The 15,683-nt window shown below is 43.8% G+C and overlaps 1 protein-coding gene across 1 annotated transcript; it reads right to left on the bottom strand.

Annotated features, from left to right (window-relative positions):
• On the bottom strand, positions 13,660-15,408 carry LOC109232516 (uncharacterized mitochondrial protein AtMg00860-like). Its single transcript, XM_019398285.1, has 2 exons — positions 15,160-15,408; positions 13,660-13,770 (listed from the first exon to the last, which is right to left on the bottom strand). Exons 1-2 carry the CDS (start codon positions 15,406-15,408, stop codon positions 13,660-13,662), a joined length of 360 nt encoding a protein of 119 aa, XP_019253830.1.

Below are 15,683 nucleotides of genomic sequence, written 5' to 3'. Positions count from 1 at the left end.
AGGTGTTGTAGATAGGTCCTAGAGTGACGGGTTACCCAGATTTAGGCGGTGTCATGAGGTCGAGCCTCTATGGGCGGAGCTCGAATTGCCTGTTCCTCTTCTCGGGGGGACCCTTCGAGTTCGGCTACTATCTCGGGCTCCATAATGGTGTTGGAGGTTATCTGGAGCCTAGCTTCATATTGGTGGAGGTCCTCAAGGTCAAGTACTGCCTCGGTACTGACATTCGAAGTCATTGGCCTCCCGGGGTATATCTTGGGCAGGCGGGTCGTTGCTATTTCTACGTATATATGGGGTTGCTTCCGCCTCTTGGGAGATCCACTTTTTTAGATATTTCCTTCTATTTCGTTGTCGATTCTTCTGTTACCTTAGCATCAGAGTGTTTGTGTACGTTCCCGCTTTTGCTCTTCCGGTAGTGCCATAGCCATGACTGCTACTTCGAGGTTTGCCTGTCATAGAGGGTGGAGTTCCGCTCCTAGTGCTCAGGACCCGCGAGAATTTATATTAAAGACCACATCTTTGATCAGGGAGGAGCACCTTGAGTTAGTGAGGAGAGACTGCGGATGGGGAGAGGAGGTAGCGCTACAGGTGCTTTCCTCGGACGAGGGTATCACTAACCCTGTCGATGGGTTCCTGAATGTATATACGTATCCCTTTATACTGGGACCTCTCGATAGGGTCGTGCTCGAATCTTGTGTAAAGTATCGGGTTACCTTGGCGCACGTACACCCGTCGTTTTGGCAAATTGTGTCGATGATGAGGTTTTTTGCAGAGAAGGCGGGGCATGAATTCACGCTCAGCCATCTCGTTAGGTTGTACCGGCCCTTTCACCATCGAGGTCTGCTAACCTTGCGGTGCCGTTCATCCACGACTTTTGTTCTTGATAATGACGAAGGTGGAGATTGGGAGTGGTCCAGTCGGTTCGTCCGGGTCCGGACGGCCGATGTTATCCCCGTGGAGCTTATGACATTCCCTGAAAAATGGAACTATACGCGTGAGTGGAGCGTATCGTGCTTTCTCAGATTTGTTTATGTTGAAAGCTAATCTCGTAATCGTGTTTCCTTCTTTTTTGCAGCAATTTCATGGGCGCTGAGCGAGGTTCCTGATCTGCCTAGTTGGGTTCGAAAGCTGGCAACCCACTCGTCTTACGACGATCGTAGGTGGCGAGCTGCGTCTCAGGGCAGATGGGAAGCAAAATGTCATGGTGCGTGTGTATATTGCTTTTCCCTTGTCCCTTGTTTATTTGGAGAGACATTCTTCCTTTTTATGTATTAATCTGGCTGTCGTAGGTATCGGAGAGCCTCCGAAGGCGAGGCTGTGCCCCTCAAGAGAGGAGGAGGGGTTGTCGGCTTTCGAGCCAAAGTATGACAATGCTAAGCTGTAAATGCACTTGCAGGGTGATGGCGCTCATGGCGAGGCCAAACGGGGCCGGGCCTTTGAGATGGAAACATCGCCCAAGCCTGTCGCGCCCGAGGTTACTGGTTCTGGAAAGATGGCTCCTCTGAACGATCGTGTTTAGATCGGGGTTGATTCTTCTGGGGCCGAGGGGGCTAGATCAACAGATATGTGCTCGGCCTTCGAGGAAGTCTCCTGACTTCTCTTTGAGGTGAGCTTCGTCATAGGCCTCCTGAACCCGCGTCTTCCCTTTCTTACCGAGTTTTTCATTTTGCAGGCCTTTGACAGGCTTAGGTCTGAGCTGCTCCGTCATGGGGCTAGGCTCTGGAAAACTCTGGATGAGGGTAGATCCCTTAGGCTCCTTTGCGAGGAGAAGGAAGCTGAGTTGGCATACTGGCGATGTGAGGTGTACCGGAGCTTGAATTATGAGAGCTATTTGATGGAGCAGGTGACTTCCTGTCCTGGTTGAATATGCATTTTGCTTTTTAACTTCTAAAGTCAACTCTTTGCCTATCTCAGCTGCAGAAAAAGATGGAGGCCCTGGGGTGTCTTAGGGGTGAGGCCGACCGAATCAGGAATGACTGTAGCGAGCTGAGAGCTCGGGCGCAGGTCCAAGCCTCAGAGGAGAAAGATGCATCGGCTAAACTTTCGACCCTTGGGGTCTAACTCCGCTTACCTCGTGGCAACGCTTTAGTTCAAGCGGATATGATCACGAAGCTTGAATCCGAACTCTCGAAAGTTAGGGCTGAGATCGTTGATGCTCGGACCGAAGCGGTACTGAACCGTACTAAGGCCGATCAGGAGATGGAGATTCATTTGAAGGACACTACCGATGCCCAAGCTGAGTTGAAGAGGGTCCTTGATCGTGGAGAGAAGATCAAAGAATATGCGCGTTGCAAATCTCGAAGAAAGGTTCTCGAGGAAATTAGTATCAGGGGTTTTGTTCTCTCGGAAGAGTTGGCGCGAGCGAGGGTGGACGATCGTGATGCTCGACTACTCCTGCCCGATGCCGAGGAGAGTGAAGATGAGTCTGATAGGCCGTAGCTCTCGGGGATGGGGCGTAGACCTCGCCATCCCGTATGTAGTACCTTCTCAGAGTATGCTTGTAGATGGAGAATGTATTTTTCCGCGTATGTACCTGAAAAGAAAAACCCTTTTCGGCTTTTTAGTTCTTATGTACCCCCTTTTGTTTTGCTTATGGCCATGTGGACTGGTTTCAGAGTTAGTGAGAATCATCATATCCGTGATACGGCCCTGGGGCTCATTAGGCAGGCCCGGGGGCTCTTACGCGCTTGGTCGATGCGACCTTTGGTGTAAGCAGGCATTTGGGCACTTATGCTTTTGCTCAACTATTTCGGGTAGAGTCTCCGAGTTGGGTTTCGACTCGAGCTCATATATCCCTCAAGCTTTTTATGTTTGCATGGGCCGGTGACGGTGGCCCTTACGTTTTAACTCTTTTGGATCCAATCTCCGATTCAGAGTACGACTTGAGCTCAGTTGACCCTCAAGTTATACGTTTGTATTGGGCGGTCGACAATGGCTCTTACGCCTTCGATCGAAGCAATCTTTTGTGTAAGCTGGCAAAAATGGCTCTTACGCTTTGCCCTTAGGCGTGTGCGTGGCCCTGAGGCTAGTTAGGCTGGCGACAATGGCTTTTACGCTTTGCCCTTAGGCATATGTGCGGCCTTGAGGCTCGTTAGGCTGGTGACAATGGCTCTTACATTTTGCCCTTAGGCATATGTGTGGCCTTGAAGCTCGTTAGGCTGGCGATAATGGCTCTTACGCTTTGCCCTTAGGCATATGTGGGCTTTATTTTCCTCTCGTTAAGGACTTTTGCAATGATTTTGCCTGACCTGTCATCGGTTTGGGAAGAACCTCGATTTCCAGTCGTTGGCGGCGTTATTTGAGCACCTCGTAAGGTTTGGCTCGTAGGCTGAGTAGCTCGAAGCCTTATGATTTGGAGCTGATAGGGTCGAAGCTCTTTTTCCTATCGAGGGTAGCATGTTTAACCAGTTCTTTTTGAAGTACATTCGAAGTAATGGCCTATGATTTTGTAGTGACCGTCGGGCGTCCCCGAGTCGCGTTAGTTTGGCTGGTGGAGCCGTATGACCTAGTCATTTATGTTTGGCCGGAGCCATTTTTTAGTCCCGAGTATAGTAGTTTAGGCGTCTATATCGAGGGTATGCTTTTTTAGGGGTCATACAAATTCGATATATAGCCTGAACTTCGAGATTGATTTTATGCCTGTAATAAGGTCTTACAAAACTTTCATGCCTTTTGAGGTCTTACAGTTTTTGCTGATACTTGGTACAAGTATGATTCATGCCTGCTTGAGGTCTTACAGTTTGTGTCGTTGCTTTGTGTAAGTTTTACAAGACCGAGTCTGCCCGCTCGGGGTCTTACGGCCTCGGGTTTTTTGCTGAATGGCAATTGGCGACAGTCTCCGAGTCATCGAGTTCGTTTTGGCTTGAGAGCCGCTACTCGTGAGCTCGGGGTTGCCTCATTGAGGGCATACGACTTTGGAGATTCCGACCCTGAGGTCGTGCGTATGCTGAGTTCTTCGGCGCCAGTCTCCGAGTATTCAGGACGCTTTCTTTTTTGGAGATAGTTAATAATTTCTGTGCTGCCTCGTTGAGGGCTTATTAGTCTGGAGTTTCGACACTGAGGACATGCGGGTGACGATTTATCGACGCTAGTCTCCGAGTATTCGGGACGTTTTCTGATGGAGGAATCGTTCTGGCAAAAATGCTGGGTTTTCCTTGGAGCATGAGTCATGTTGGCAAAAGGCATTCTTTGATTATTTGACATTTAGTACATGTGCCTCTGCCATCGGGGGTTCGGTTGTACGGACACGGTTCATTCGAGCGTTTGGTCTGGTACATCATTTTCTCATTGGGATCCTGTTTGGCATTTCTTGGCTCTCCTGAGCGGACGATCTTCCGAAAGGACGTCCTTCGGTGCTCGTGGTTGATAGCAAAAGAAGCCTTGAGGACCTGTTGGATTCTCCTTAGGTAGCATATGGGTGTTGCCTCGTTAAAAACCTTGCCGGCAAAACCCTCTTCGGGACAAAAGCTCGGTCGAAGGAAAATAGTGCAACAGATGCTTTTGAAACCTTAAGGTCTTCGACCGCTTTGATCGAGTGCCTGTATAAAGGATTAGTATAAAATATAAATTGAAAAGGGAGATGGTTATACCTTATATCGGGATGCTTTTGGCGACGTTCCGAGGTCTGGTACGCCTCTGTTGTTTATGGCGAGGACTCGGTACGGTCCTCCGCTGTGTTCGATCGGGCTTAGCCAAAGATGTAGTTTGATTATCCTTAGGCTCTCTCGAGAGTGGAGATATTGGCGCCGGTGTCACATCGTGCACCGTGACGTGACACCGCAAACATTTCCCTTGTCGCGTGCTGCTCCCCATGGACGATTTTAATCCCGTCTTTTGTTGGGAATTTCATCACCTGGTGGAGGGTGGACGGTACCGCTCCCATGCAGTGTATCCATGGTCATCCGAACAAGGCGTTGTACCTCATGTCTCCTTCGATGATATGGAATTTGACATTTTGGGTCGTGCCGGCCACGTTGACCGGGAGAGTGATCTCTCCTTTTGTTATCTCGCTTGCCATGTTGAATCCGTTGAGGACTCAAGTGGCGGGCACGATTTGGTCTAGCAGTCCGAGCTGCTCTATTACCTTCGACCTGATAATGTTGGCCGAGCTACCTGGGTCCACGAGTAAACGTTTTATTTGAAACGTATTTACGAGGAAAGAGATTACTAGTGCGTCGTTATGAGGTTGCGACAGGGTCTCGGAGTCCTCCTCGCTGAATGTGAGGGCATCTTCGGGTACGTATCCTCGGGTTCACTTTTCTCTGGTGATGGATATTTTGTTCTTCTCATCACGGGTTCTTGAAGAGCGTCGATGCCCCCTAATATCATGTGGATAACGTGTCGTGGCTCGTTTGCTTCATTCTTCTTGGCCGCCTCTCTTTCTCGGAACTGATTTTTGGCTCGGTCACTCAAGAATTTCTGACATGACCTTTGCTGAGTAACCTGGCCTCTTCCTCTCGTAGCTGGTGATAATCCTCGGTTCTGTGGCCATGCGTGTTGTGGAATTCGCATACCAGGTTGTGATTTCTTTGCGAAGGATCCGATTGTACATGCCTAGGCCATCTGGTATCCTTGATTTTGCCGATGGCCCCGTGTTTCCGTCGAATCTGGCTTTGTTAATGAACCCTCGGGGATTCTTCCCTCGGTTGACTGGTCGGTCATTGCGAGGCGATTGCGTCTTAGGGCGTTTCTCCTGTCTTCAGTGTATGGCTGATAACTTTCTTTGTTTGGCCTCGACTTCTTTGCTGAGATCCTGTTCGGGTATACTGAGCCCGAAGGGGCTCCCAATTGATCATCCTCGACCCTGATCTTTGACTGGTATCGGTTGTGGACATCCGACCAGGTTACGGCAGGATACTCAATCAGATTTTCTTTCAGCTGCCGCGAGGCCACAGAACTCCGCTCGTTCAGGCCTTGAGTGAAGGCCTGTACCGCCCAGTCATCGAAGATCGGGGGTAGTTCCATTTGCTCCATTTGAAAGCGAGACACGAACTCTCGCAGCATTTCATTCTCCCTTTGCCTGATCTTGAATACGTCAGATTTCCTTGTCGCTACTTTGATGGCACCGGCGTGTGCCTTTATGAAGGAGTTTGCCATCATGGCAAATGAGTCTATGGAGTAGGGAGCTAGATTATGGTACCACATCATGGCCCCTTTCGAGAGCGTTCCCCAAACTTCTTCAGTAAGATGGACTCGATCTCATCGTCTTTTATGTCGTTGCCCTTTACTGCGTACGTGTAGGCGGTAACGTGCTCGTTGGGGTCTGAGGTCCCATTGTACTTCGGAGTTCTGGCATTCTGAACTTTGTTGGGATGGGTTTTGGAGCTGCTTCCTCCAGGAACGGCTGCTGCACGAACTTCCTCGAATCTACGCCTTTCAGGACCGGGGGCGCGCCCGGAATTTGGTCGACCCTGGAGTTGTAAGTTTCGACCTTCTTTTCGTTGGCAGTTATCATCTTCTCGCCCGACTCGATCCTTCTGGTAAGATCCTCGAGCATTTTTACGATAGCAGGGTCGGCTATCGAAACATTATTGCTCACTCTCTCTGGTACCTGTTCGGCCGGGGGAGTTGTCCCTGGTGCTACTATGCTGGGAGTTTTTGGGAGGCTTTGCAGCTGAGCGATAGCCAGCTGTTGTGCCTGCAACATTTCAAAAATAACATGAAGGCTAACTTCCCGTTCTTCCCGAACTGGGGTTTTTTGGGCTTCCTGTTTGTCGTCTTGTTGTACACTCATGTCGGTGTGTGAGGTTTTGTCGACCTGTTGTGCGTCTTGCGAACCCGCGTCCGCTGGATTTGGTCCATCTTACTCATTTTATATCCATCCAACCATCCAGAAATATCAATTATCATATATATGTGTAGACATGTGCAAAGTGTACTATCATAGCTCAAATCAACAATTTCATCCAAAAATATCAATTATCATGTTCATTCAGGGAATTAGCCTCTATGTAATCCTTAAACATGGATCAAATAGTTCACAACAAGGTTACAAGTATACCCCGGTGCTCACACATGGGCTCAAACCCCACAAATATGCGCACCCATAGCACGTAGCTATCACAAATAATTCAGGCAACTAGTGCCTCAACCAAGTTTAGATAAGATANCCGCACCTCGGAACCCGATCCAACTAACAAATTCCGACAACCCATTCGAATACGAGTCCAACCATACTAGTTTCACTCAAGTCCGACTCCGAATCGATGTTCAAAACTTAAAATTTAACTTCAGGAAAGTTTAGACAAAACCCCCAAATTCTCTTTTAGATCACCATTTAAATACCAAAATCAAAGATGGAATCATTTCAAATAGACAAAACCAAGTCAAAATACTTATCTCAATCCAAATCCGACTTCCAATCGACCTCCAAATCCATAAATTTCATCCCCTTAAGTTTTTGGGATAAAACCCATAAATCTCCAATCAAAACATGGATTAATTCATAATTGAAGTAGTATAATAATGTTAAAATACACAATTTGAGGTTGGATACTGACCACCATGAAAACATGAGAAGAACGCCGTGAAAATCACCTCAAAAGGAGCTCTAGAACTCAAGATATGCTCAAAATACTAAATAAATGCAGTCTGATTTTTTAATTCACATAGAATTTCGCTTCTGCTCCCAAAAATCTGCACCTGGAGTCTGCCAACTTGATCAACTCTTCCAACTTAAAGCTTCCTAGTCGAGAATCATTATTCCAAATCAATCTCGCATCACCTAAAAACCAAAATTGACGATTCACATATGTCACAATACATCATATGAATCTACTCAAGACTTGAAACAGCTGAACATAATGAAATTTCTTAAAAATGACCAGTTGGGTCATTACAAGTTTAGTGTAATAATGGAAAGCGATGAAATGGTTGACAATAAAGCAGTTTAGTAACGTAAGCTGACAGCAGAATTTAAAGCAATAAAGGCAACAAGGGACGAACACATGATAAGAACAACAAGAAATCAATACAGACAAATACAAGTAAGGCAAATGAAGAGATAACAAAATTGCTCAACCAACAAGCCTCTTTAACATGGAAAGCACAACAAGAATCACAACGGAGGTGCCACGCCTCATATTCACATTTCACAATCTTTCCTTATATCGCTACACGAGCCTTACATTTGGATATTTTTGAAAATATTTCCCAAAATAGTTACACGCGCTTTAACCCCCTTATATCGTCGTGTGGCTTCAAGTAATTTTCTTACTAGAAACACGTACATAAACCCCACCTTATGTTGCCGCATGTACAACAACCCCTATCTTTATACCGCCGCATGCGTATCAATATTACAACACAATAACAACTCGCACCACATGTGTTCATATGCCACAACTTGACAAAAATCAATAATACCAAAGTTACCACAACATATAGCCCACAGCTCAACCATAATGTGTACAAGAATCTCAATAATAGTAAAATAAATTGGGAAATACTCAACACGGAAAGATATTTCAACAATCAACAACTTTAACCTCAATGTGATAATGGCTTTCACAACTTCAAAATCAATAACCCAACAAGAAGATATTACCACAAAATAACAATTTCAAGTAAGAGTAATTCAACAATAGCGGAGGTAACAAGACAATAAGAGAGATAACGACTTCAACTAAACCATGTAAGAGAGAACATAACAATAAAAGATAGAACATATGCTAACAACGTCAAATAGAGCATGTGGGATTAAAGTTAGCAATGAAAGATATAACATTTTATGATATTCCAATTAAATATATGAAAGAAGTCTAAAAGTCTAAACCTGTCAAATTACCACATATAGCCGATGTACATTGTAACGACCCGATCGGTCGTTTTGCAATTACGGAGTCTGCTCCCTTAGCAAATGCGACTAAAATGTCGCAAACGCGAACTTATCAAGAATGTAATACACATCGCAATTGCGAGTGGGGGTATCGCAATTGCGATACCTGACCGTCACCTGTTCACTTTGCAATTGCGAGGCTGGTACTCACAATTGCAACCAGCACACCAGCAACCTGTTTAAGTTCAAAACCATTTCGAAACACGTCTGAAACTCACCCGAGCCCTCGGGGCTCCAAACCAAACATCCACACAAGTCTAAAAATATTATACAAACTTTCTCGCTCAAGCAAAATACAAAAATATTATCTAGAACTACGAATCGGACATCCAAACGCAGGAATTTCAAAGAAAAGTTCAAGAACCTCTAGAATTTCAACCAAGCGTCCGAATCCTATCAAATCAACTCCAAATGACATCGAATTTTGCAGACAAGTTCCAAATAGAAAAAGTGACCTATTCCAAGTCCCAATAACAAATTCCAAACCCGATAGCCAAAAAGTCAACCTATGATCAAACTTGAGAAAACTTCTAAACCTCAAATTGCGAACTTTTGGCAAAACAACACAAATCAATATACGGACCTCCGAATTTATTTATGGGCATATGCCCAAGTCTAAAATCATGATACAAACTGTCAGGATACAAAATCCATCTAGTCGTGATGGCACCTAACCCAACCTGCTAGGTAAGCCATGTAATAATCAACACAACTCAAACGAGAATAATAAAAGTAAATGAGAAAAATAACTGAAGTTCTATACATTCTCCCAAGGATTGATAGTACAAGTCATGAGCTTTTAAGACTTAGAATTTACAAAGCTTGTACGAACAAGATACATCATATGATCTAAATATACATAAGCAGATTTGCAAATCTAAAGCTACCAAGGAAAAGTGGCAGCTATAACCAGAACACAGGTTCATCTTCCATGCCAGCTCCCGCCATACACAGCAACATCAGCTCCAAAATTTGCACGCAAGGTGCAGAAGTGTAGTATGAGTACAACCGACCCCCATGTACTCTATAATTAACAAACCTAACCGCAATTTGAAAGCAGTGACGAGCTCGAAAGAAGGTTAGAGTCCAACACCAGTAGCCAATAACAACTCATAATAATATAATGCGAACAGTAAAAGTGAATAACTCAAGAGATATATGCTCAGCTCGTTCATAGTTACGAGGAAAGTAGGCATGCTTTTCAAGTATAACAGTCAATTCCAAATCTCACCACTGAAAATCAATTAAACGCGAGTTTATCAAAAGAACTGAATTCCCAATTCACAACACCAGATAAGAATTTCCGTTTACCAATCATCATAAGGAAAGTACATCTCTATGCCTACATGTCAATATACATGTCAAGTCCTCAATTATCATATACATCTAGTATGAGGAATATACATCTCTATGCCTACATGTCAAATATACATGTCAAATCATCATTGTCACATTACCGTCTAGCATGAGGAAAATACATCTCTATGCATATATGTCAAGTATGCATATCAAATGAATGATTTCACTGTGATATCCTTAGGTACTCTTCATCACACACACACACAATCACTCAGCACTGTACGGGTGCCTGGCGCCAATGCCCCTCACCAAAGCACGTGTATGTATATCATTGTTCTTGCGCTCACGCTGGTATGCCAAACTCCAGAGGGACGGATCTTACCCAAGCGCTAATAAAAAGCCAATAAGGTCTTCTGTGGCGTGCAGCCCGATCCACAATAATAATAAGAAAGCCAATATGTCCTGCTATGACGTGCAATCCGATCCACAACAACACTCTCAACACGGCTCTAAAGCCCACCTCAGTCATCAACCTCTTAAGTCTCAAGGGCTCACAATGTCATATCACTCAAACAACACCACATATGGAAAAACAATAATAACATGCGATGTAACAATGAATGATAAACAGAGACTGAGATGTGATATGAAGTTGAAGAATCATGACTAAGTGTATTACAGTTAAATCATATGAACCAAAACAACAGAGATAGCCTTATCAAGTCTTAACCACAAAGCCTAAATATGATTTCTAACATGAATCATAGCTCAATTAATCTAACAACTAGGAAAAACACGGATAAGATTAGAATGATAGCAATACATTAAAAAAGTGTCATGGCCCTAATTTCCCACCTTAGGATGTTATGATGGCACTTAGTCTCTACGACTAGGTAAGCCTATCAAGCATAGAGAGAGAGAGAGAGAGGAAATAATAATAAAACTTCAAATTTAAACCATCTAAGCTATCATAATAGAACTCAACAGTACAACCGACAATAAGTCCCAAAATCTGGTGGAACTGAGTCATAAGCTCTACGTCAATATACTGTAAAATCCCAAGTACAACACTGTCTAGATAAAGAGTAAATAGTAGCAAAATAAGGACAGAGGGTGACTTTGAGGCCTGTGAACGCCGGGCAGGTATACCTTGAAGTCTCAAACTGAATGATCCACTCATTGATTCCTAGCCTAAGTTGAGGTACCTGGATCTGCACAAAAATGTACACAAGAGTAGTATGAGTGCACCACAACGGTAACCAGTAAGTATCAAGCCAAAACTCGGTAGAGTAGTGATGAGGCCAGGTAAAGACACCTACTAGGATAAGAAAAATTGAACAGTATAATATAGTCTAATAATGAAAATGAGGAAATAGTGGCAATAAAGCAATACAACAAGGTAAGCTATAATTGAATTAAAAGAAATAGAGGCAACAAGGAAGGAACACATAATAAGGACGTCAAGAAAATAATGCGTACAAATACAAGTGGTAAATGAGATATAACAACAAGAATCACAACTGAGGTACCGCCTCGTAACCTCATTTCACAATCACAATCACAATCTTTCCTTATACCGCGCGTGAGCCTTACATTTAGATAGTTTTGGAAACATTTTTCCCGAAATAGCTACACACACATTAGCCCACCTTATGTCGCCTCGTGGCTTCAAGTAATTTCCTTACTAGAAACAACAACATACCCAGTAAAACTCCACTACTGGGGTCTGGAGAGGGTAGGATGTACGCAGACCTTACCCCTACCCCGGAAGGGTAGAGAAGCTGTTTCCGGGAGACCCTCGGCTCAACAGAAGAGATAATAATTTCATAAAAGAAACGAAAGAATAGATTTGTAACAACAAAAAAAGCAAGAGAAGTAATAATAATATCTTAAAATACACCAAATAAGTGAAAGGGAGTGCAATAATATAATCATATGCAAAATAACAAAATAGTGTGAACACAACATAGACCACTACCAGACATAGGCAAAACTCTATCAGACTACCCGGTACAAAGAGGGAAAAACTATGAACTACCCCCTAGCCTACAACCCTAATGCTCGACCTCCACGCTTTCCTATCAAGAGCAATGTCCTCAAAAATCTGGAGTCGCGCCATGTCTTGCCCGATCACCTCGCCCCAATTCTTCTTAGGCCGCCCTCTACATCTTCTCGTACCTGCCAAAGCCAACTGCTCGCACCTCCTAACCGGGGAATCTATGGTTCTCCTCCGCACGTGTCCAAACCACCTAAGCCTCGCTTCCCGCATCTTGTCATCCACCGGAGCAACGTCCACCTTCTCCCTAATATCTTCATTCCTTATCTTATCCAGTTTAGTATGCCCGCACATCCATCTCAACATCCTCATCTAGAAACACGCACATAAATCCACTTATGCCGTCACATGCACATTAACCCCTATTCTCATACCGCCGCATGCGCATCAACATCACAACACAATAACAACTCGCACCACAAGTGTCCATATGCCATAACTTGTTAAAAGAATCATCAATACCAATGTTTTCACAACATATAGCCCATGGTTCAACCAGAATATGAATAAGAATCTCAATAATAAAAAAACAAAAGTGAATAGCTCAACAAGAAAGATATATTAACAATAAACAACTTTGCCTCAATGTGATAATGACTTATATAATTTCTACACCAATAACTCAACACGAAGATATTCTGTGAATTAACAACTTCAAGTAAGTAATTTAACAATTAAAGAAGTAACAGACAACAAGGAAGGAAATAACGTCGACCTAAGCATATAAGAGCAAAATAACAAGTAACAGGTGGAACAAGTATTAACAATGTCAAATAAAGCATGTAAGGATAGATTTTCACATGTAAGGGTAGGCTAACAATGAAAGGTATAACATGTTATGACAATTCGAGTAAGGGCATGAAAAGAGTCTAAATAGGGGTAGTTCCTCCATAACACATTAGGCAAGATACTTTCCTCAAACAAGCCAATTCAATCCCCTAATAAGCCTTTCTCGCGAATATCGAACTCCGGACGGTTCGAATCTAGGCAAAATAACTTAATACCATAAATACAAACCATAGAAAATTATTTCGTATAATAAAGTTTCAATCTTTAGAAGAAATTCAAAAAGTCAACTCAAATTATCCGACCAAACTTACAAAATCCGAATACATATTTGCCTAGGTATTCCGCACCTGCAGCCTCATTGTCGCATCTGCGACTCTGCTTTTGCGGCTAAACTTCCGCACCTGCAGATTCTACTTAGGCACCTGACCAAGCGCACCTGCGGCTAAGATAACGCACCTGCGGGACCGCTTCTGGTGTCCTACCTTCGCTCCTGCGAGTCCACTTCTGCAGAGAGTCCACATCACCCGAGGTCGCACGCTAAAATCCAAATTCCGCATCTGCGGAGCCATTCCCGCTTATGTGGTTACACATCTACGCGTCTTCATCCGCACCTGTGGAACCTATGCACCAGGACACTTCTCGTTTCTACGGCTCTGAGACCGCTTTTGCGGTGCCGCACCTGCTACCAATAATGCGCAAGTGCAATTGCACCAAAACTCAGTAGGCCTCCAAAATCCATCAACTCTCCAATGAGTCCGAACTCACCCCGAATCACATCCTGGGCCCCGGGATCCTGTACGAACATACCATCAAGTCCCAAAACACATAGCAAACCTATTTTAGGCCTAAAATCACATCAAAGAACAATAAATCTATGAATCGTACCCCATATAAAGTCTATTGAATCCATGAGCATTCAACTTCCAAAACTAACGCCAAATCATATCAAACCATCTCCGAATGAGTTTAAATTTTGCACACAAGTCATAAATGATATAACAAACCTATTCCAAACTCTGGAACAAAAATTTGACCCCGATATTGACAAAGTCAACTCTCGGTCAAACCTCTCAACTTTCCAACTTTCGCGAATTCAAGTCAAAACGACCTACGGACCTCCAAATCAATATCCGGACATTGTCCTAAGTCCAAAATCATCATACGGAGCTATTAGAACCATCGAAACTCCATTCTGGAGTTGTCTACACAAAAGACAAGCTCCGATCAACCCTTTCAACTTAAGCTTCCAACTTTGGGACTAAGTGTCCCTTTTTGCTCCGAAATTCACTCAAAACCAAACCAACTAGCCCGGCAATCACATAACTACAGTTTAACATTGGGAATATTTCTTGTTGTTTCATTCTATATTGTCCTAGCAGTTGTTCTCCGTTCATGATCATTGTAGCCCTTTAGTTGCTTCTTTTATTCTATTTCCATTGTTGATTTTTGATACTAGTTCATGCTATTATCTTGGTTTCGTATCAATTGTTTCTTCACTTTCCGTTAACACATCCGTATTACATTTTCATACTGTTTATTTATATCCTAGTAGGTGTCTTGACCTGGACTCTTCACTACTCTACTGAGGTTAGGCTTGATACTTATTGGGTACCATTGTGGTGTACTCATACTACGCTTCTGCACATTTTTGTGCAGATCCAGGTACGTCTGCTCGTGCCGGTCGTTAGAGATTACCTGCTAGCTGCCTTTATCGGAGACTTCAAGGTATGCCTGTTCGGTGTCCGCATGACTCGGAGTCACCTTCCCTTATTCTAATTTATTGTTGTAGTTTCTTTTGGACAGTGATGTAGTAGTTACTCTAGATACTCTATAGAGCTTATGACTCGGTTCCACTGGTTTTGGGGAGCGCTATTGAGATTATGTTTCTTACCGAAAGGTTTTATCAGTTATTCGGCTTTATTTCTAGCATTTTGATAATTGTTCTGTCAAGTTATTACTATTTGTTAGGCTTACCTAGTCGTAGAGACTAGGTTCCATCACGACATCTTACGGAGGGAAATTAGGATCGTGACACAATAGCGATAGTCAATGCAGTCTTGAGCTTTTGAAAGCTCAAGTCACACTCGTCGAACCATCTAAAAAGAACACCATTCTAGGTCAACTTGGTCAATGGGGTTGAGATAGATGAAAACCCTTCCACGAACCGGCGATAGTAGCCCGCCAAACCCAAGAAGCTTTGAATCTCTGTAGCCGAAGTAGGCCTAGGCCAATTCTGAACTGCCTCAATCTTCTTAGGATCCACCTTAATGTCCTCAGAAGATATAACATGGCCCAAAAAGGCAACCGAGTCCAACCAGAACTCACACTTTGAAAACTTGGCATATAACTGACGATCCCTCAGAGTCGGAAGTACGATCCGCAGATGCTGCTCATGCTCCTCCCGAGTACAGGCGTAAACCACAGATATCATCAATGAAGACAATCAAAGGAATCCAGATAGGGCTTGAACACCTGGTTCATCAAATCAATAAAGGTTGCTAGGCTTTACTCAAGCCAAATGACAACACTAAGAACTCGTAGTGGCCATACCAAGTCCGAAAAGTTGTCTTAGGGACATTTGATTCCCTAATCTTTAGCTATTGGTAGCCAAACCTCAAATCAATCTTCGAAAACACTTAGGCACCCTAAGCTAGTCAAATAAGTCATCAATCCTTGAAAACAGATACTTATTATTGATAGTGACTT

Source organism: Nicotiana attenuata, chromosome 9 (genome assembly GCF_001879085.1).
Source record: "Nicotiana attenuata strain UT chromosome 9, NIATTr2, whole genome shotgun sequence".
NCBI lineage: Eukaryota > Viridiplantae > Streptophyta > Magnoliopsida > Solanales > Solanaceae > Nicotiana > Nicotiana attenuata.
This window is presented reverse-complemented; position numbering and strand designations above follow the sequence as displayed.